The 19,530-nt window shown below is 54.0% G+C and overlaps 2 protein-coding genes across 9 annotated transcripts in view; one reads left to right on the top strand and one right to left on the bottom strand.

Annotated features, from left to right (window-relative positions):
• The window catches only part of FAM193A (family with sequence similarity 193 member A), a 131,036-nt gene extending 113,867 nt beyond the window's left edge, over positions 1-17,169 (top strand). For both annotated transcript variants that reach the window (XM_066232663.1, XM_066232662.1), the window contains exons 16-21: positions 609-885; positions 1,724-1,907; positions 2,761-2,991; positions 5,203-6,046; positions 12,792-12,873; positions 16,500-17,169. In XM_066232663.1, coding sequence (XP_066088760.1) covers positions 609-885; positions 1,724-1,907; positions 2,761-2,991; positions 5,203-6,046; positions 12,792-12,873; positions 16,500-16,593 — 1,712 coding nt within the window. In that variant the 3' untranslated portion in view covers positions 16,594-17,169. The remainder of the gene's footprint in view (positions 1-608; positions 886-1,723; positions 1,908-2,760; positions 2,992-5,202; positions 6,047-12,791; positions 12,874-16,499) is intronic.
• TNIP2 (TNFAIP3 interacting protein 2) overlaps positions 2,261-19,530 on the bottom strand; it is a 37,762-nt gene continuing 20,492 nt past the window's right edge. Inside the window, exon 6 of one of the 7 annotated variants that reach the window (XM_066232672.1) lies at positions 2,261-2,422. In XM_066232672.1, the coding sequence (XP_066088769.1) occupies positions 2,366-2,422 (57 nt within the window). In that variant the 3' untranslated portion in view covers positions 2,261-2,365. Of the gene's footprint in view, positions 2,456-10,971; positions 11,342-13,413; positions 13,589-16,896; positions 17,014-19,530 lie in introns of those variants that run through there. The other 6 variants (XM_066232674.1, XM_066232664.1, XM_066232668.1 and 3 more) reach the window with 6 other exon arrangements.

Raw genomic sequence — 19,530 nt, 5'->3', positions numbered from 1 at the left:
ACAGCTGGCCTTTACTCAGGACGGCAGTGCCATGAGAGCAGGGAACAGTTGAAAGAGGCTGGGCTGGAGGAAGCGCTGTGAGGGCGTGCGGGGAAGGGAAACACTGAACAGAGGCTGTCCGTGAACAAGAATATCGCACCAGGAGTCGGGGAGATGGGGCGTCTGTTGTACGAAGTGTGCGTGTTGTGGGGGCACGTGCCAGGGCGTTCAGGGGCGAGTGTGTCTGTGTGAGGAACAGAAGAAATAGGACAAAACATCAACTAGTGATGAAGTCACGGGAAAGCTGTTGGGTATTCTTTGTCCAGTTCCTTCAAATTTTTTTATAGATTTGAACATTTTTAGACAAAAAACTGGCAAAAAGTCCTTTTTATTAAATTTTTTTTTTTTTTAGAGAAAGGAAAAGGAGGGAGAGAGAAAGAGGGAGAGAAACATCAGTTCATTGTTCCACTTACCCATGCGTTCATTGGTTCATTCTCATACATGCCCTGGCTGGGGAACGGACTGGCCCTCGGCATGTTGGGAGGACACTCCCATTGAGCACCCAGCCAGGGCAGTAAGAGGAACGCCAGTGTGTCCCTCTTCAGTGGGGGCCACTCTCTCTGACGCAGGTGAGGTCTTCCACGGCATCGGCCAGGAGGAGCACAGGCACCCCGTGCCGGCCGCCCCGAGGAACAGCCCCACGGGCCTGGCACCGCTCCCCGCCCCCGCCCCCCTCTCTCCAGCCTCCACGCCCCACCTGGCAAATATTGCGGCCCCCGCCTTTCCCAAAACCGTGGCCACATCGCCTGGGTTTGTGGAGCCACGCAAGAGCTTCTGTCCTGCTTCAGTGGCCCCCCTGCCCCCCGCCACGGACGGCTCCATCAGCGCACCTCCCAGCGTCTGCAGGTGAGCCCGGGTCCCGGAGGCAGGTGGAGGCGCTTTGGAAACAGGGTGCCGAGCACCCCAACCCTGCAGAGCAGCTGAGGGAGCTCTGCTCCTGGCGCCTGCAGTGAGGCGCAGCAGGAGGGACCCCCGCAGAGGCCACGGGTGGGGTGGGGGGACTCTGGTCTCGCTCTGCTCCTGGCGCCTGCAGTGAGGCGCAGCAGGAAGGACCCCCGCAGAGGCCACGGGTGGGGTGGGGGGACTCTGGTCTCGCTCTGCAGCTTTGCAGAGCCAGGACCACATGGATGGGTGTGCAGACCCACCAGCCTCTGGCAGCACCAGGACTTGGGACTTGGGTGTTTTTTAAGTTGTATTTTTATACGTTGAAGTATAACAACACTTGACAGGTTTTGGGTTTTTTTAAAGATTTTATTTAGTGATTAAATGGGGAGGTGAGCAAAAAGTATCAACTCATAGTTGCTTCACTGTAGTTCATTGATTGTTTTGTCCTGTGTCCCTTGACCGGGCAAACCCAGGGTTTTGAACTGGTGACCTCAGTGTTCCAGGTTGATTCTTGATCCACTGCGCCACCAGAGGCCAGGCTTAATAGCTTTTTTAAAAAAACAGTTTATTTCCTTTGAACGTGTCTGTTTGCAGCCATTCTTCCCCACCCAACCTCCCCCAGAGTGAAGGGGGGCACCGTGGAGAGGGAGTGTGTTCCCGTCAGGGTCCCCGGGTGTGGCGCTCGGCACACCTGACCCCTGTATCCAGGCGGGTCTTGTGCCCTCTGCACCTTGCTCTTGTCACGAGGGGCAGAGCTCGCGGGCTGGGCCGCCCGCTGACGGGCCTGTGCGGTTCGCAGTGACCCCGACTGCGAGGGGCACCGCTGCGAGAACGGCGTCTACGACCCGCAGCAGGAGGATGGGGAGGACAGCGCGGACGAGGACAGCTGCTCCGAGCACAGCTCCAGCACCTCCACCTCCACCAACCAGAAGGAGGGCAAGTACTGTGATTGCTGCTACTGTGAGTTCTTCGGGCACGGCGGGGTAAGTGGCCGTCCGTGACGAGCGTGTGTCTGCGCGTTTGAGGGACCGTCGGGCATGCAGGCTGCCCGGCGGAATCCGGGTGGGACCCTTATGTGGAAACTCCCTTGCAGCGTAGCTCCAGTCAGGGTCTGGGCTGTGACAGCAGCTCCACTTCTGGGCTCTCTTCATCGTCCAGGTGCAGTGAGAACGTGCGGCCCAGACTTAGCTGGAGGCTTTCCACGTGCCTGTCTGCTCGCTCCTCAGCGCTCAGGTGACAGGAGGGGACTGACGGACCGCCCAGCCGTGGGCAGCAGGGGTGCAGACTGACCGCAGTGGCTGCTCAGGGGACTCCCCTTGTCTGCTTGCGCATCTTCCGCAAGGAAGTGCAGCCCTCGTGCTGGGTGACCATGAGAAAGCCAGGTCCTTCCTGTCACCTGAGCTCTGTCTGTGTCTCCTGAGCCCGCACACAGGGTCAGTGGCTACTCCGATTCTGGCTTGCGGTTGAGGGCCATGCTTCTGGGCCCAGACCAGGAAACCTAGGCATGGTAGAAAGACACACGGATATATCCCTGATGGGGAAAGACACCGCGCTGTGTTACGTGGAAAGCAGATCGGGCGGCGTGTGTAACTATTTCTTCCTGGGTTAAAAATATTTACTTTTGTGCATGGTTGTGCATATTTTACGAGGACTTTCATGATTGCATAAATTGACTTTTCCTGCCACTTGCTTCTCTTATTCCCTTATTTTTCCTGGTGAGCACGTATTTTTTCAGTAATGAGAAAAAATTTATTTTTAGAAATAGTCTGAAGTTTATGTTCAAAGCCAGTGAAACCTGGAGTTTAATTTCGCTGTGTTCTCCTGTAACTGTCTCAGCCTCCAGCCGCCCCGACGAGTAGAAACTACGCAGAAATGCGGGAGAAGCTGCGCCTGCGGCTGACCAAGCGGAAGGAGGAGCAGCCGAAGAAAGCAGACCCGCTGTCGGACCGGGAGAGCGTGGTGGACCACCGCCGGGTGGAGGACCTGCTGCAGTTCATCAACAGCTCCGAGACCAAGCCCGTGAGCAGCTCGCGCGCCGCCAAGCGGGCGCGGCACAAGCAGAGAAAGGTGACCCGTGTCTGCCCGGCGTAGTGGGCCTGGGGGCCTCGGGGCTCGGGCCACTACACTTGCCCACAGCGCTGCCTGGACAGCCCCTGACTGTCTCTGAGTGCGACCCTCACCTCAGCGCCTAGGGATGCAGAGGTTGCGGTGCTGGGGCGTTTGGAGACGGGCTGAGCCAGGACATGGATGGGAGACAGGACAACTCTTGGCACGAGGGCGGCCCGGCTCCCATCTCGTTCCACAGGCGCTCATTCAGGCGAGGACAGCCAGCATGTGGCCTCGCTGCCGTTGTGGGCGGCCTGGGCTCGTCCCCCCTGACCACAGGGCTGGGACCCACAGAGCGGGTTTGCCCAGTGCTGGGCTGGGACTGGGCTTGTCCTGTGGTCCAGTGAGTGGGCAGAGCGCTCAGCCTGTGTGCTAGGGACTGAGGGGAGTGTCCTCACGTTCCCGTTAGCACTGACAGTGACGGGAATGGCGTCGACTCTGTGGCCGACCCTTGTTTTTTTGGAGGGTCCCCACAGAGCCCTTTGTTGCAGCAGGTCCAGACAGCTTCCTGGGTACAGCCACCTCCAGGTGTCAGGACCACAGCCAGATCTGGGCTCACAGAGGAAACTTGGAAAGCTTGCAAGCGTTCTGACAGTAGGAAGGGTTGCCTAGGGAACAGGTGAGGTCCCTGCGGTCAGGCAGATCCTGCGCTGTGGCTCCACTTGGCAGGTGTGGTTCTCAGCGCGTAGTGATTGTTCTGCTAAGTGGCATGCCCGTCAGAACCCACCTGTACCTCAGTCCTGAGATCTGTGGACTGCCTATCAGGACTGATCGGGGGCCCCCGGAAGACCTGGGTTTGCAGAGCCCACAGGATGGAGAGAAGGAAGCAGGTTCTCCATCCAGAAGAGTTACAGCATCGGGGGTCCCAGCTGGTCCAAAGCCCTGGAGACATTCCCGTGGAGTTAGTAGAAGCCCCTAGGTCTTTTCAGGGTCACGCCCCATCCTGGTCTCCTGTGCTCTTAACTTGCAAGCTGGTCTGGATCTAGACTTGACGCTGTGGCCCCTTCTGGCTCCCCCTGGTCATTTCCAGCACCACCTCACACCATGTGCATTTTATTGAGCACTCCATCGTGCGGAGGAACCCCCTAGCCAGCTCTGGGTTTCACGGACTGGCTGGTTGTTGGAACGAAGGCAGCACACCCTGGGTCCTGAGTTCACTGTAGATTCTGTGAGGGTCACCACAGACCCAAGTGGTGGGCAGCCTGCCGGCTGCCCAGCCAGACACTAGCCAGGTCGCAGCCGGGCTCCGGGAGCCACGGGCGGCAAGCGCAGTTAGCAACTGTTCATTGAATTGTGAGAGTTTTTACAAAGCTGTCGTTAGAATTTCAACATAATTTTATCTTTAATTTTTTCGAAAATATAAGAACATTGTCTCTTTAAAACAGTGCCTATTGAAATAATGTGAAAAATGATTTGAACTTGGGAGGCCCTTTTAATTTCCCGTTCAGATTGTTTTTTTGCCAGAGTTTCTTACAAGCACCAGCCTGGCTGGAGTTTGGTGACTGGAGGCGCCAGGCCCCCACTCCTTGGGGCTTTCCTTTGTTTTCTAAACAGAAGAGTTTCCATTCTGCTCCTGGGAGAGGTGGCTCTTGTGAAAGCATCTTCACTTGGATGAAAAGTCATTTTCTGCTGCATGTTAAGCAGAAATCGCCTTGTTGTCTGTGTGCCCCGTCTGGCTGAGTGCTGTAGAGGGTCACTGCTGTCACTCTGGTGAATGTAGACTGGGCGTTTTGTCTGCCTGCCAGGGTGGGAAAGGGATTTGAGTTTCCTGGTACACACTTCCGGCGTGTCCCGTTGCTGCACGGAAATGTGCCGGCCTTCACCTGACCAGGTGCGCACTGTGCCCGGTCAGTCTGCTGTTGGCCCGATCACCCCCACATGCGGGGCGGGGCAGCCGCTTCCACCTTGCCTGGCATGCCTGGCGTTCGTTAGGTCAGTGGCTATAACGAACTTTTGAACTACTCCCTCCCCGAAATAAAGTTAGTGTATGTGTTAAATAACATGGAGCAGGTATGTCTTAGCAAGAACTTTGGAAAGGAAAGGCTTTTTGTTGCCCTTTTCAGGGTCAGTGTTCTTATTGTGTGATTCGTCTTTTAAGTCCTTACTTTGCCCTGTGTTAGTTGTTAGAGCCGTACTGCTGTCTGAAGCCGCCCTGTCTTTTCCCTCCGGCAGCTGGAGGAGAAGGCCCGGCTGGAGGCGGAGGCCCGGGCCCGGGAGCACGTGCCCGGCCGAGAGGAGCAGCGGCAGCGGGAACAGGAGGAGGACGAGCGGCTCTCGGAGGAGCTGCAGCGGCTGCAGGAGCTGCAGAAGCTCCGAGCTGTGAAGAAGAAGAAGAAGGAGAGGCCGGGGAAAGACTGTCCCAAGTTGGACATGCTTGCCGGGACGGTGCCGTCGGCCGCAGAGTCTGGGCCAGAGCCCGCACACCTGCACAACGGCTCCCTAGAGCAGGCTGAGGAGCCGGAGACCTCACCCCACTCCCCATCCAGACACACTGGCCACCCAGAGCCTGGGCCCGGGGCCGACGGGGACACGGCAGACCCCAGGGACGCCAGGGACTCTAAGCTCCTCCTGCCTGAGGGGCTCAGCGGGAAGCAGCAGGAATCGCTGTCCTTCCTCCTGGACATGATGCATCACCACAAGGAGGGGGTGGGCAGACAGAAGCCCAGACAGCCCGGGAAGGCCGGCGGTGAGCCTGGCAGGAGGCCCGTGGAGCCCCCAAAAGCCTCAGACGGCCAGCCCCGACCCCGGCCCCCGACGGAGCCAAAGGCTAAAGTGCTGGACCTCACTGCCCTGGCGGAGCAGAGGAGAGAGGAAAGAAGGGCCAACGGCAGCAATAACAGCAGGAAGCCGCTGAACCACGTCAAGGAGGGGCTGGCGAGCCCTGGCCCCTCGGAGCCCCCCTGCCCCGGTGAGCACCCACACAGCGGCAAGCTGGTGCTGGCCGACTCCCCTCAGCCCCGGAGCAAGAACAAGAAGAGCAGGAAGAAGAAGGGGGACAGAGCCAGCAGCTCACTCGGTAAGTGCAGAGCGGGGGTCCGTGTGGCCAGCACCTGTGCTGTGTCTGCAGGAGGACGAGGGTCAGGCGCTGCCTGATCTGCCCGTTTGGTGCTTTTCTGGCTTTCCACCAGCACAAGGGACAAACAGCCATTGTTGTCACATTTAGTTACTTGAAATAATTTTAGATTTCCCAAAAAACTGCAAGAGTACTGAGAATTCCTGCACACTCTGGTTCTTCCAGATCAGTGTGTTCCCACCCTGTATGCTCATTCTCTCCCTCTTTCTTATTTTTTTGACCCACGTGAGAGTAGTTTCGGCTTGGTGCCCTTTCCCCTGAAGGACATCAGTATGTGCCCTCAGAATGGGGCAGTCCTGCAGCACCGTCGCGCAGGTACCAGAATCAGGAAACCAGCACGGCACCGCGGTGCTCCCCTCGTGACAGACTGTCTCTGCTGTCCTGCTTCTGGGCCGTGTTCAGGGGAAAAGTTCCTGCTGTTTCTTCTGACCCAGAACCCAGCCCAGATGCCACGTCCTGTCCTTTTAACTCCCTCTAATGGAGCTGTTCCTCAGTTTTTCACAGCCTTGACCCTTCTAAAGAATACATGGCCCACGTCGTGTTTAGAGTGATTCTAACAAGGTTCATGGCCACAGCAGTGGTGGGCCCTTCCAGGCCATCGGGAGGGTGTGACGTCTGCGGTGTCTGTGCCCATCCTTGGGCTGAAGTGGTAGCTGCCCAGTCTCTCCACTCTGACGTTAGCGCCTGCATGTCCTACCTGGCCCCTGGGGAGTGGCCTCATTTTGGTCACTTTCCCACCACCTTTAGCATCCAGTGATGGTTCTTCCTGGAAGTGGCACCACGGTGTGGCTTCGCAGTGGTACTTTCTCGCTGTTACTCCTACATCTCTTCCTTAGCATTCTGTAGGAGGCTGTCCTTCCCACCAGGTGGTTTTTCCTTCGTGGGGTGGTTTGTATGAGGGTGGACTGCGGAGTGTTAGTCCGTGCTCTAGGTTACAGTCCTCTGCCAGCACTGTTCACTTTGATGATCTGACCGACCGGCTTCCGTGCGTGGCCCTGCGGCCTTGTTCTTGGAGCACTTGTCTACCTTCTGGCACAGTTAGGTGTCCTGGGCTCCTTCTGTACTGTCCCCTCCCGGCCCGTGCGCCGGCCGTTTCTACAGGAGCCCTCATCTGTTTTGTGGAGAGAGGTACTGAGAAGCACAGGCCTGGGCGTGACGGCGGTGGCACTGCTGCAGGTGCCACACACAGCTGAGCTCGGGGGGTGGGGGGTTCTGTGGAGAAAACCCGAGCCCACCCCCATAGCTGCCCGTCCACCCCAGGGGCTCCTAGCCTCCCTGCCACCTCTGTGGCTCCCTCCTGAGACCCTTGTTCCAGTGTGTTCGCAGACCGGTTAGTGCAGGGACACCGTCAGTGACTTCACCCCCCTCTCCCTGTGAGAGCAAACAGTGGACTCGCTCTCAGTGTTGGTTCAGTCTTGTCTGTAGCCCAGTGACCAGAGGTCCAGGGTCACTGCGGTGCAGTGGCACTCATTCGCTGAAACACAGACATCCTTTTTTTCCTGTTTGTGTTCATTTTGTTTCTCCTGCCCATCCTGGTTCTTTCATCTCATTCCCACCCACTTCCTGTGGGCTTCTCTTTTACACAGAGGGGAGTGTGCCAGGGGTGCTCCTCCCTTTGCCTTCCCCCACTTAGTGTGTTTGGAAATCACGTGGTGTCTGCCCCTACAGAGCTGGTCCGCCTGCTGTTCCAGGGCGTGGCCTCGGCCTTGCAGTGCCACAGTGCGTGTGCTTCCTGGCCTGGGGTCGCTGCAGAGGGATGTCCGGCAGGAGGGAGGGCTGGGTCCAGGCTGCAGGCAGCGTTTCCTTAGGCCCCCAACTCCTCCAAACCTCCCCTGCGTCCCCCTACCCCCATGTCCACTGTTGTGTCCGGCCCTGTAATTCCAGACGGTCCATTAGATGAAATCCGTGTCGTTTGTGTTTTTCTCTAATTCCAATAAGGTCATATTTTTATTCATATATTTTTCTCATTTGTATGGGGTTTCTCTTTCCCCTCCATTTTTAGGAGTCCACCTGTCTAGACCCCTGGCCTTTCAGCTGCGTTGCACGCTGCCCACTGGCCTCCAGGTCACAGGGTGTCCTTAGACTGAGTTTCTTCGTTCTGTTTTGTTTTTTTGTTGTTTTTGTTTTAAGAGAGAGAGAAGGAGGGGAAGAAGAGGAGCGGGAAGCATCAACTCATAGCAGTTGCTTCTCGTGTGTGCCTCGACCAGGCAAGCCCAGGTTTCAAACCGGCAACCTCAGCACTCCAGGTTGACACTTTATCCACTGCGCCACCACAGGTCAGGCCTGGGGCTTTTTTTGGGGGGGGGGGGGTTCCTCACTGATTTGAGAGGGAGAGAGAGAGAAGCATCAGCGTGTTCTGGTGGTTGTCCTGTTTGTAGTTGTGCACTCTGCTTCTCGTACCTGCCCTGACCGGGATCAAAGCTGTGACCTCTGGCGTGCAAGCAGGCGCTCTATCCACTGAGCATCCTGGCCAGGGCCGGCACTGAGCTTCTGATGCGGCATGGACACGTTTGTGGTTCTTGTTGTTTTTACTTCTGTATAGTCGGTCCATCAATCTCTTCTTGCCCCTGCATTTTAAATCGCTGTGACAAGCCCCCAACACTGAGGTCAAAGAAGAGCGAGTGCCCAGGGTTTCCTGTGTGTGTGGTTCCACTCTTCCCTTCCCTCCCGGACACATTTGCAGTTTATTCCTGCGTGTTTGTGTGTGGCTTTCCCCTTTCACCTAGTAGTTTAACAGGTGTCCTTGAGGCATTTTCTATGTCCCTGATTTCTAGGTTTTTTACATTGTGACCAGAGAGTGTTGTCTGTGATGTTTCTGCTTCATAAAACTTACCGATACTTTCCTTGTGACCACAAGCCACCAGAGATAAAATATTTGTCTCCTCTGTGACCACAGTGTGGATCTTTACATACGTGTTTCCGTGATAGATGGATGCAGCGCGTCTAGAATTAGGTCTTCCTATCTACCTGCTTGTGTCCCCTGGGCCTCTCTGCTGTCGTTACTCTCAGGGAGTCTCTGTGTTCTTTGCGTCTCCTGTAGTTTTGCTTTAGAAAGGTGGTGTCTCTGTTCCATGCTGCACATCCCTAACTGTAGTGTCTTCTTGTGAATTGTGGCTGTCAGTGTTTAAAACATTTCCTTTTTGTGTTTCATACTTTTGGTTTGAATTCCACTTTGTCTAAGGTGGTGGTTGCTGCTGCCCATTTTCTCTGTGTCTGGGTAGCCTGGACGGTGCCTTCGTCCTCACCTTTCATTCTGGCCTCCCAAGGCCCTTGGTTTTAGAGGATTCTCTGTGCACAGCGTGGACCCAAGTCCCGCGCTGTCAGCCAGGCTGAAAGTCTTTCCAGTAGGTCAGGTAAGCCCTTTCCCGTTAATGGAAGTAACTACATGGTTGGTCTTAACCCTGACATTGTATCGTGAATGCTACGTCTGTTTTAAATTGCTGTTTCTTTCTCTGTGTGGAGTGTTTTCTTTGCTCTTTTACATCTAAACCCTTTGGTGTCTGGTGCTTGGTCCTTGCGAGGTCCTTTACACTACACCTTCAGTGCCCATCTGGTTTTCCACGTCCCCTTTCCTGGCCTGCTTCACGTGCAGCCCTGGGTCCTCGTGCTGCTTAGGCAGAGCCAGTGACAGTCCACTCATCCGCCTGTTCCCTTTTCCGTCCCTCCTCTCCCGTTCCCAGTGCTCCATCTGGCCGGGCCAGGACACACGCTCACACAGGCCTGCCGTTCAGTCCTGCAGTGGTACCCCGAGCTGTCCTCTGGTTCAGTGGGGCCCTGGGTACATGTCCTCAGGTAGGGCTTGGGCCTGGATTCTCTGAGCTCTGGCCAAGGGGGCTGTTTCCTGTGGCCTTGACAGTGAGCAGACAGCTGGCCGAGCAGGACGTTCTTGGGCCTGCTCTGGTTACCCTGGTTTTGTTGTTCTGGAAAATGTTTCCCTGATACTGAGTCTGGTGATAGTGCTGTCTCATTTTCTTCTCATACCAAGGGTTTCAGTACTCATTGCTAGTTCTGATTTAAAAAAAGGGAACATTGCAGATCGCTGTGATGTGACCACGTTGTCTGCAGACCCGCCTGCCTTCTCTGTGAGGGCTTTGTAGTTGACACTCTTCCTGTGCAGCGCCGCTGGGAATGAGTGGAGATTGTGCTTTCTGGGAATTTTTTTTTTTTTTTAATTTTTCTGGCAGTCAGACAGACTTCGTCCACATGTGCCCAACCAGGATCCACCCGGCATGCCCACCAGGGGGCGATGCTCTGCCCATCTGGGGCGTCGCTCTGCTGCAGCCAGAGCCGTTCTAGTGCCTGAGATGAAGGCCATGGAGCCGTCCTCAGTGCCCGGGCCAGCTTTGCTGCAAGAGGGGAGGAAAGAGACAGGGAAGAAAGAGAAGGGGAAGGGTGGAGAAGCAGATGGGCACTTCTCCTGTGCGCCCTGGCTGGGAATCGAACCCGGGACTTTCACACGCCGAGCTGACACTCTACCACTGAGCCAACCGGCCAGGGCCTTTCTGGGAATTCTTTACTTCGTCAGCATGCTGGTGCCATCTCTTCTTCCCTGGACCATCAGTGCTTCCTGGCTGGGCCTGTCAGCAGACGTCCAGGCCCCAGTGAGCAGTCCTGGTGGCAGGAGGAGGGATCATCTGCAGAAGCAGGGTGGGTGCCATGACACGTGTGATGAGGTGTCCTGAGGATGATGCCATGCAGGCTGGGGGGGGGGGGGTCAGACCAGCAGCCTGGCTGGGGGGTCAGCACTGAAGCAGTAGCAGTGGATGGGGTGGGGGTTCGTGGACCTGCCAGAACTTGCTGGCAGAGTAGAAGGTATGACTTGGGAGTGAGGAAGGGCGGTGGGGGCAGTATTTTAAGGTCATTGTCAGGAAAGGAGCAGGCTTGCTACAGAGCAGGAGGGGTGCAGTGTTGTCCATGTTGGGGGGTCAGGAGAAGGCAGCGTTAGGGACCGGGCTCAGGAAGGAGGTCCAAGGTGGTGGAGGTGTGGTGGTGTTGTGTTAGGGTGACTGCAGCTGCAGAGACACTGGGGGGGAGGCACGGTACAGAGGAGCAAGAGCCTGTTGGGGAGTGCAGTGGGGGAGGAGCCATGGTCATGTGGTCCTGCAGGTCCTGCGGGCCGCTCCTCAGTGGTGCTCCTGGGATCTCACACGTGTGAAGGTGCTCCTGGTGCTGAGTCATCGGAAACGTCAGCTGCTCCTGTGCACCGAAGCCGTGCCCGACTATGCTGCTGTGGAAACGCTCCCATGAGAGGAAGAAAGGGAGTTTTTATTTATTAAAGACAAGGGTCCCCAAACTACGGCCCGCAGGCCACATGCGGCCCCCTGAGGCCATTTACCCGCCCCCGCTGCACTTCCAGAAGGGGACCTCTTTCATTGGTGGTCAGTGAGAGGAGCATAGTTCTCATTGAAATACTGGTCAGTTTGTTGATTTAAATTTACTTGTTCTTGCCCTGGCCAGTTGGCTCAGTGGTAGAGCATCGGCCTAGCGTGTGGAGGACCCGGGTTCGATTCTCAGCCAGGGCACACAGGAGAAGCGCCCATTTGCTTCTCCACCCCTCTGCCGTGCTTTCCTCTCTGTCTCTCTCCTCCCCTCCCGCAGCCAAGGCTCCATTGGAACAAAGATGGCCCGGGCACTGGGGATGGCTCTGTGGCCTCTGCCTCAGGCGCTAGAGTGGCTCTGGTCGCAACATGGCGACGCCCAGGATGGGCAGAGCATCGTCCCCTGGTGGGCAGAGCGTCGCCCCTGGTGTGCGTGCCGGATGGATCCCGGTCGGGCGCATGCGGGAGTCTGTCTGACTGTCTCTCCCTGTTTCCAGCTTCAGAAAAATGAAAAAAAAAATAAATAAAAAATAAAAAATAAAAATAAATTTACTTGTTCTTTATTTTAAATATTGTATTTATTCCCATTTTGTTTTTTTACTTTAAAATAAGATATGTGCAGTGTGCATAGGGATTTGTTCATAGTTTTTTTATAGTCCGACCCTCCAATGGTCTGAGGGACAGTGAAATAGCCCCCTGTGTAAAAAATTTGGGGACCCCTGATTAAAGACTTCGACAAATGAGTCCATGCTGATGTCTGCAGGGAGGTGGAGTCTCGCCTTGGCCAATTGTGGGGGCAGTGCTTTGCGGGGCCTCCCTCAGCCCAGCTGGGCACCGACAGACCACTCTCAGTCAGGCAGTTGTCCCAGACCAGTCTTGCTGCTGGCCTGCTGTTTCACAGAGGGGTCCTTAACTGCAAGGGGAAATAGAACCCTGCCTTCTGATTGGAGTGGCCTGGGAATTTCTTGCTGAAGTCTCTGGGATGCTGCATGTGTAAATCGAATGCCAGGAGAGCCATCTGCCTGCAGAGAGTGATGTCTGGAAGCTGGTGGTGGTGTAAGGGGCACTTTGAGGGGACAGTGCTGACCTCCCTAGGGGCCTGACTTCTGGCAGCTGCTATTGACAGCTGTGCCCCTGCCCCTACCCCCCCTCCAGTAGTGACTGGGACTGCCTCTGAGCCCAGAGGTTTCTGGGGTCTTCTCAGGCCCCCCCATCATGGACACCTGTTGGCTGATGACTGATCACTTGAGGAGTCATGGGCCAGCAAACTGTAGTTTGTGAAGTTGTTGAAATAAGTAAAATCAAAGCTTTTTTATGGTAAGATGGCTTGCTCTTATCATTTGACTTGCCTTTTTCCTTTGATTTTGCAGATGATGTCTTTCTACCTAAAGATATCGACCTAGACAGTGTGGATATGGATGAGACGGAGAGGGAAGTGGAATATTTTAAAAGGTAAACTAGGACTGTGTGTCTCAAACGGCAGGTCCGCGGCCCCACAAGGACCCTCACGGGCCTGGCAGCTGTATGGGACCGAGTTCTGCAGCCAGCACTCCGGCACGAAAGCCTGTCACACACGTCCTCCACACCCAGCACACAGCGCACACACGAGCCTCCTGGCTCTCACATTCGCTCACATCTCGCTCCCCGTGAGTGTGAAGACTGGTTAAGGCAGTTCTCAAAGTGCTCTGGACCCGAAGCACAGCCTGAGAATGCGGGCGCCTCCCACACCTGCTGCGTCAGCCTGGCCGGGGCCCCGTGTCCGTCACAGGCCTCCGGGTGATCCCGATGTGCGCTGACGTCAGAACACACTGGAGAAAAGTAACTTACTGGACACTGGCTCAGTTTTCTAATAAGCAGATTCTACTATCACAATGTTCAATAATTTTACCTACCTCATTTTTCGCTCCATAAGACACACCTGACCATAAGACACAGCTAGGGTTTAAAGAGGAAAGTAAGAAAAAAAATATTCTGAACCAAATGGCGTGTTAAAATATTTTTTTAAATACCATAGTTTTCACTCCATAAGACACACGGACATTTTCTCCTCCACTTTTTTGGGGGGAAAGTGCGTCTCATGGAGCAAAAAATATGGTCCTCTGAATAACGGCAGACATTTTATTTCAGAACTCTGTTCTTTCTTTGGGAGCACTTGAACCTCTGTTTCCTGTAAAACACACACACACAAAAGAAGCAGTTAGTTTGTAATGCAGAAAGTCACTGGCTCAGGTCTGAAATACTGTAAAATTCTGCCTTAGGGATTATGTGTATTTATTATATAACTTACAGGTGTGTGTGTGTGTATTTTATCTCAGGTGTAGTGAAGCGTTTGCTATAATCAAACATCCATTCATAATCAGAACTTCTGAGATGTGAAGGGTGCATTCTTCACATGATAAAAGACATCAATAAAACACAGTATGTGTCGCCTGACCTGTGGTGGCGCAGTGGATAAAGCATCGACCTGGAAATGCTGAGGTCGCTGGTTCAAAACCCTGGGCTTGCATGGTCAAGGCACATATGGGAGTTGATGCTTCCAGCTCCTCCCCACCTTCTCTCTCTCTGTCTCCCCCCTCTCCTCTCTAAAGTGAATAAAAAACAAACAGAAAAAAACAACCACAGTACGTGTCGTAGCTAATGCTGCAATTTTGAAAACTTTCCTTTTGGATTAAAAAAAGATCAGGATGCCCATATCACAACTATTTGTGAAGGCATAAAAAGAAACAAAGGGAAAGGAGAAATGGAATTATCATTCTCAGATGGTAAGACTTTTTTTTTTCTGAAAAAAATACAAAAGAATCTGTTTAGGCCCTGAGCAGTGGCTCAGTGGATAGAGCATCACCTTTATTATGGGATTTATTATAGTTTTAGACATAATGGCAGTTAGACACTAATACTATATTGTCATACAGAAAACATGTTTGTATTTCCTACACTTAGGCACACTGAGGTTGTGGGTTCAATCCCTAGTCAGGGCACATAGGAGAAGCAATCAGTGAGTGTACAACTAAGTGGAACAGTGAGTTGATGCTTTTTTGTTGTTTTTTAGTGAGAAAGAGTCAGAGAGAGAGATAAGAAGTATCAACTGGGCCTAAACAGGCGGTGGCACAGTGGGTAGAGCGTCGGACTGGGATGTGGAAGGACCCAGGTTCGAGACCCCGAGGTCGCCAGCTTGAGCGCAGGCTCATCTGGTTTGAGCAAAAAGCCCACCAGCTTGAACCCGAGGTTGCTGGCTCCAGCAAGGGGTTACTCTGTTTGCTGTAGCCCCACGATCAAGGCACATATGAGAAAGCAATCAATGAACAACTAAGGTGTCGAAACGAAGGACTGATGATTGATGCTTCTCATCTCTCTTCGTTTCTGTCTGTCTGTCCCTATCCATCCCTCTCTCTGACTCTGTCTCTGTAAAAAAAGAAAAAAAAGGAAAAAAAAAAGTATCAACTGGCAGCATGTTAGTTGTTCATTGATTACTTCTCATATACGTCTTGACCAGGGGGCTCCAGCTGATCTAGTGACCCCTTAACTCGAGCCAGCAATGATGGGATCATGTCTTATGATCCCACGTTCAAGCCTGGTGAGCCTGTGCTGAAGCGGCGACCACCGGCTTTCAAACCTGGGTTCTCTGTGTCCCAGGTCGACGCTATCCACTGCACCACCACTGGTCAGACATGATTTCACAAATTCTAAAGTACAACATGCACCAATAGGAAAGCAGACAGGATCCCATTCCTAGTCATAGCATCTGGAACCAGAAGGTTATGGAGCGATATTTTCAGTGTTCTGAGAAGATTGTCAGTCTGTGATGACAAAACTATCCTTTCCCATAATAAAGAAAAACAACCAGAGCTTGCTACAAAGAGACCTGTATAAAAGGGAAAATCTGAGGATATATTGTAAGAAAAAAGGACAGTCAGATATGCAGGAAAGAATGGGGAACTGCCTGATAAACATGTTTTCTGTATGACAATATAGTAACAGTGTCTAATTGCCATTATATCTAAAAGAGTGACAGCATGAAAAATAGGAAAAAAAAGACTCACAAAAATGACATAATCACGCCTGACCAGGTGGTGGTGCAATGGATAGAGTGTCAGACTGGGACACGGAGGACCCAGGTTCGAAACCACGAGGTCGCCAGCTTGAGCCCATGGTAGCTGGCTTGAGCAAGGGGTCCCTCAGTCTGAACAACTAAGGAGCCACAATGAAGAATTGATGCTTCTCATCTCTCTCCCTTCCTGTCTATCTGTCCTTCTCTCTGTCTCTGTCAAAAAAAAAAAAAAAAATGCCATAATCAGGTGGAAGGAGAAATGGAATGTTGATAATCATCAAAGTTGGCTGATGGCCGTGCTCATTTTACTATACTCTGCTTTGAGTGTTTTTGACATTCCATCAAAAGGTGGTTTCTTTAACTCTGTGACACAGAAGTGAGAACAGGGCTGCAGATCCTGTCAAGATTTAAATGTGCCTGACCTGTGGTGGCGCAGTGGATAAAGCGTCGACCTGGAATGTTGAGGTCGCCAGTTCAAAACCCTGGGCTTGCCTGATCAAGGCACATATGGGAGTTTATGCTTCCTGCTTCTCCTCCCTTCTCTCTATCTCTCACTCTCTCTTCTCTAAAGTAAATAAATAAATAAATAAAAATGTTTAAAAAAAAAGATTTAAATGTAATGAGAACACTGGGAACAACCTCACAGCAATTAATGTTAGAACTTACATAAAATACAAAATCAACCCAATAAAAAATAGTCTGAGTAGTCCAGTACCTGTTAAAGAAATTAAAGCAATAGCTACAAGTTTTCCCAACAAGGAAACTACATTCTGACAGCTGTACAGACAATTCTTCCAAAATTTCAAGGAACAGAGAAGTAAAATTTTGATAGGAAACTTCCCTTGGACAGCATCCCTGCACAGCAAGTCGGAAAGGGTGACACAAAGCACCAGACAATGTTCACGGTGCCCAACTGTGTCCTGTAGGTGGGGACACAGGTGCAGCTGGACAGCAAGGTGTGGAGGGCTCCCCACACTTAGCCCCCAGGAGGACAGCAGTTTGGGTGACTGTCTGGCTTTTTGTCTTCCAGATTCTGCTTGGATTCTGCTCGACAGACCCGACAAAGACTGTCCATCAACTGGTCCAATTTTAGCTTGAAAAAAGCCACCTTTGCTGCCCACTGAAGGAGGACCGCCTGGAGAGGGACGCGGGAGTTCTGCCAGGCCGTACGGGTGGGCCGCGGCACCTGGGACCTCCGACTGCGGACGTGCCGCCCGGCCCGTGCTGTTAGCTCGTGTGCGTGTAGTCTGTGAGCCTTTGAACGTAGCTCTGTGCCGTCGGATTGGACAGTAGCTCCCATCACCTCTGCCTCTGCGGCCTCGGAGGCCTGGGCCGTGGCCAGAGACAACTTTGCGTCATCCACGTGGCTTTGTCGCCTCTGCATCTCGCCCTGTCCTATCATCTGTCCCCGCGGGTGACGCCATCACTCAGCTCCCAGCTGGGGCAGGCGGCGGGGCAGGCGCTCCGACTCCACATCTGCTGTCCAGAGTGTCCACGTGCGCTGTCTGTGTCTGACCCTGACTTGTAGCCAGCTGTGTAAGACCCTGCAGAGTGAGAACCCACCCAGTACTTACCATCCCGTCTGTTAGTTACGACTGTATTAACACGGAGGCCTGCCTGGCTACTTTTTAACATATTGTTAAGTAATATTAAAATCATGTCTTTCTTTTTGAAAGATGGAATACATTAGTACAGCAGGAGACCTCGTCTGGTTGCTTTCTGCTGGGGGTGATGGGTGTGTGGTGGGTGGGAGGTGAGGAGGACTGTCCCCTTGAGGGGGCCCAGGCCACCACCCCAGGTGGAACTATAGTGTACCTGGTGCCCTCACCGTCCTCCATGCCTCGGTTTCTCCTGGGCCCAGGCCTCAGGACAGTTCAACCAGCAATGGTAAGTATGAGAGAAACAGTGGTGGGACAGTGCCCAGGTGGGAGACCAGAGGCCACTGCGTTCAGACCCACGGGCTGAGGGGGCAGGGCCCACAGCGTGGGGTGATAGGTCATGGCGGCAGGTACCCACCCAGCTTTGGGGGGTTGTCATCTCTAAAACAATAAAAAACCACCAATACTAAGTCAGGTGTAAATCAGGACCATTAATAGTTAAAATGAAAAAAGGAATCCCAACTTGGTCCCTTTATTCTAAGATCTCTTTAGACAGTTTCACGAAGCTCACGTGGGGCTGCCTCCTGGTTGCAGCCCCACTGCTCCTCTTCCCGAGCACAGCCAGCTGCCTCTGCTCCGAGCCTCCGGGAAGCGGCCTCTGCACACCTGAAGGGTTTGCTGTGCCAGTGCCAGACTGGGGGCGTGGCAAGGGCCCTGCCTGAGTGTGCAGATAGCTGGGTCCTGCAAGTGTTCTGACAGCCACAGGGCTTCCCGCCGGATGGACAGACAGGATACAGGTGGGAGAGTGGGAGGAAGCGAGTACTGGGGCTCTGGTCTGAGCTTTGGGAGGGATGGAGCTGCCATTTCTGGAGGGTGGGGTCCAGGGCTGTGGCATTTGGGGTTGCTGCTCAAGGATTCAAGGACGGAGGGCCTCCCATAGGCTATGTGAATCCACCCAGGAGCAAGTACAGCAGACAGAAGGGGGTGAGGGCAGGGAGAAACAGGCCAAGGCAGGGATGCTGTAGTCAGAGCAGGCCTAGGGGCTGGCCATGGGCCCAACTGAGGTGACCTTGACCAGAACCCAGTGGGAGCTGGTTTTCTGGGGTTCGAGGGTGGGAACAGTTGGTGACGGGCAGGGTGGGAAGTAGCCAGCATGTGGGCTGACTTGTTTTGTTTGTTCTTCTAGGTAGGAGAACAGCTCCTGTGGTGACCCACCAAAGGGAGAAACATTTCGGCTGGACCACCACTGTGGCCAGAGAAGTGACCTTAAGGGGCAGAGGCCCAGCGCCATCCCCCAGACTCTGAGCCCAAGGCAGGGCCCATTCCCTCTGGCTGAGGTGGGGTGACAGCGAGAGTGAGGGCAGGGCCAAGGATGGCCAGGTCCAGGCCCTGGGCAGCCTGGGCCTCCACGCCGCCCACTGGAGAAGCTGCCCACCCGGCCCTGAGACACTGCGTGAGTGACCTTCTCCCTGTGGACAGTCTGGAGGCTGTGCTCAGGGCTGGTACCACTTCGTCTGTCCTGTGGGGTCAGTAGGCTGCTGAGAAGACCCACAGGGTCCCAGTGGTACCAGCAGGCCCCATCACAGCCGAGAGGTATGGGGGTCCCCACGACTGAGGGCACATGAGCACGCCGGTATCTATGGTGACCGCTCCATACTCTGCTCCACCCTGCCATCCACACCTTGTTCCATGTCTGCACACTTCCGTCCTGTTGTCCTGGAAACCACCTGTCCTGCCAGACTGAACCCTGCTTTGTGGGTTGGGGGGGGCAGTCTACCATCCTGGTTCTCAGGAACAGGAACGGGAGGATGGACCTCCTGGAGAGGCAGGAGAGGAGGATGTCGTGGGTCAGCTCGACCCGCAGCCACGACAGCCAGGTCTGCACACTTGTTACATATGTAGACGGGGAAACTGAGGCCCACGATGTACTGCAAGATGTCCAGCCGGAGCCCCTCAGATTCCTGGTGAGGTCACTCCTGCGCAGGTCAGCCCTGGGGGAGCCTCCCACAGAGCGCCTGGGGTCACCACACAGTGGTGATGATGGGCAGGAGACAGACACAGTGGTTGGGAAGAAATGTGACAGTGAAAATGTGTCACTGAACTTGACCTGCAGGTTCACACCTCAATGTCAAAATAATTCAAAATGAGTACCGAGGCACCAGAGGGGTTAGTACTTGATGTCGTTACTATCTTTTGTGAAAGAAAAAGCTTGCCCACAGTTCCCACTGTTTCACGGATTTAAACACAGATAAGTCTTCCGGTCATCACCCAGAATGACAGGCTGAAGTAACCTGAGCTCGGGGTCTCTGTCCCAACACCCCTGCGCTCCACTGTCTGGGACCCACTGTTCAGAGACAAGCAGTGCTGCGGACACCAAGTGCCTAAAGGTTTTACACAGGCCTGCGCTGCAGCCAACAGTGCATGTGGTGAGCGTGGGAGCCCCGGGCGTCCTCCTGCAGGCAC

The sequence above is a fragment of the Saccopteryx bilineata genome, chromosome 5 (genome assembly GCF_036850765.1).
Source record: "Saccopteryx bilineata isolate mSacBil1 chromosome 5, mSacBil1_pri_phased_curated, whole genome shotgun sequence".
Lineage (NCBI taxonomy): Eukaryota > Metazoa > Chordata > Mammalia > Chiroptera > Emballonuridae > Saccopteryx > Saccopteryx bilineata.
Note: the sequence above shows the minus strand (reverse complement) of the source record. Positions and strands in the feature narration are given on the sequence as shown.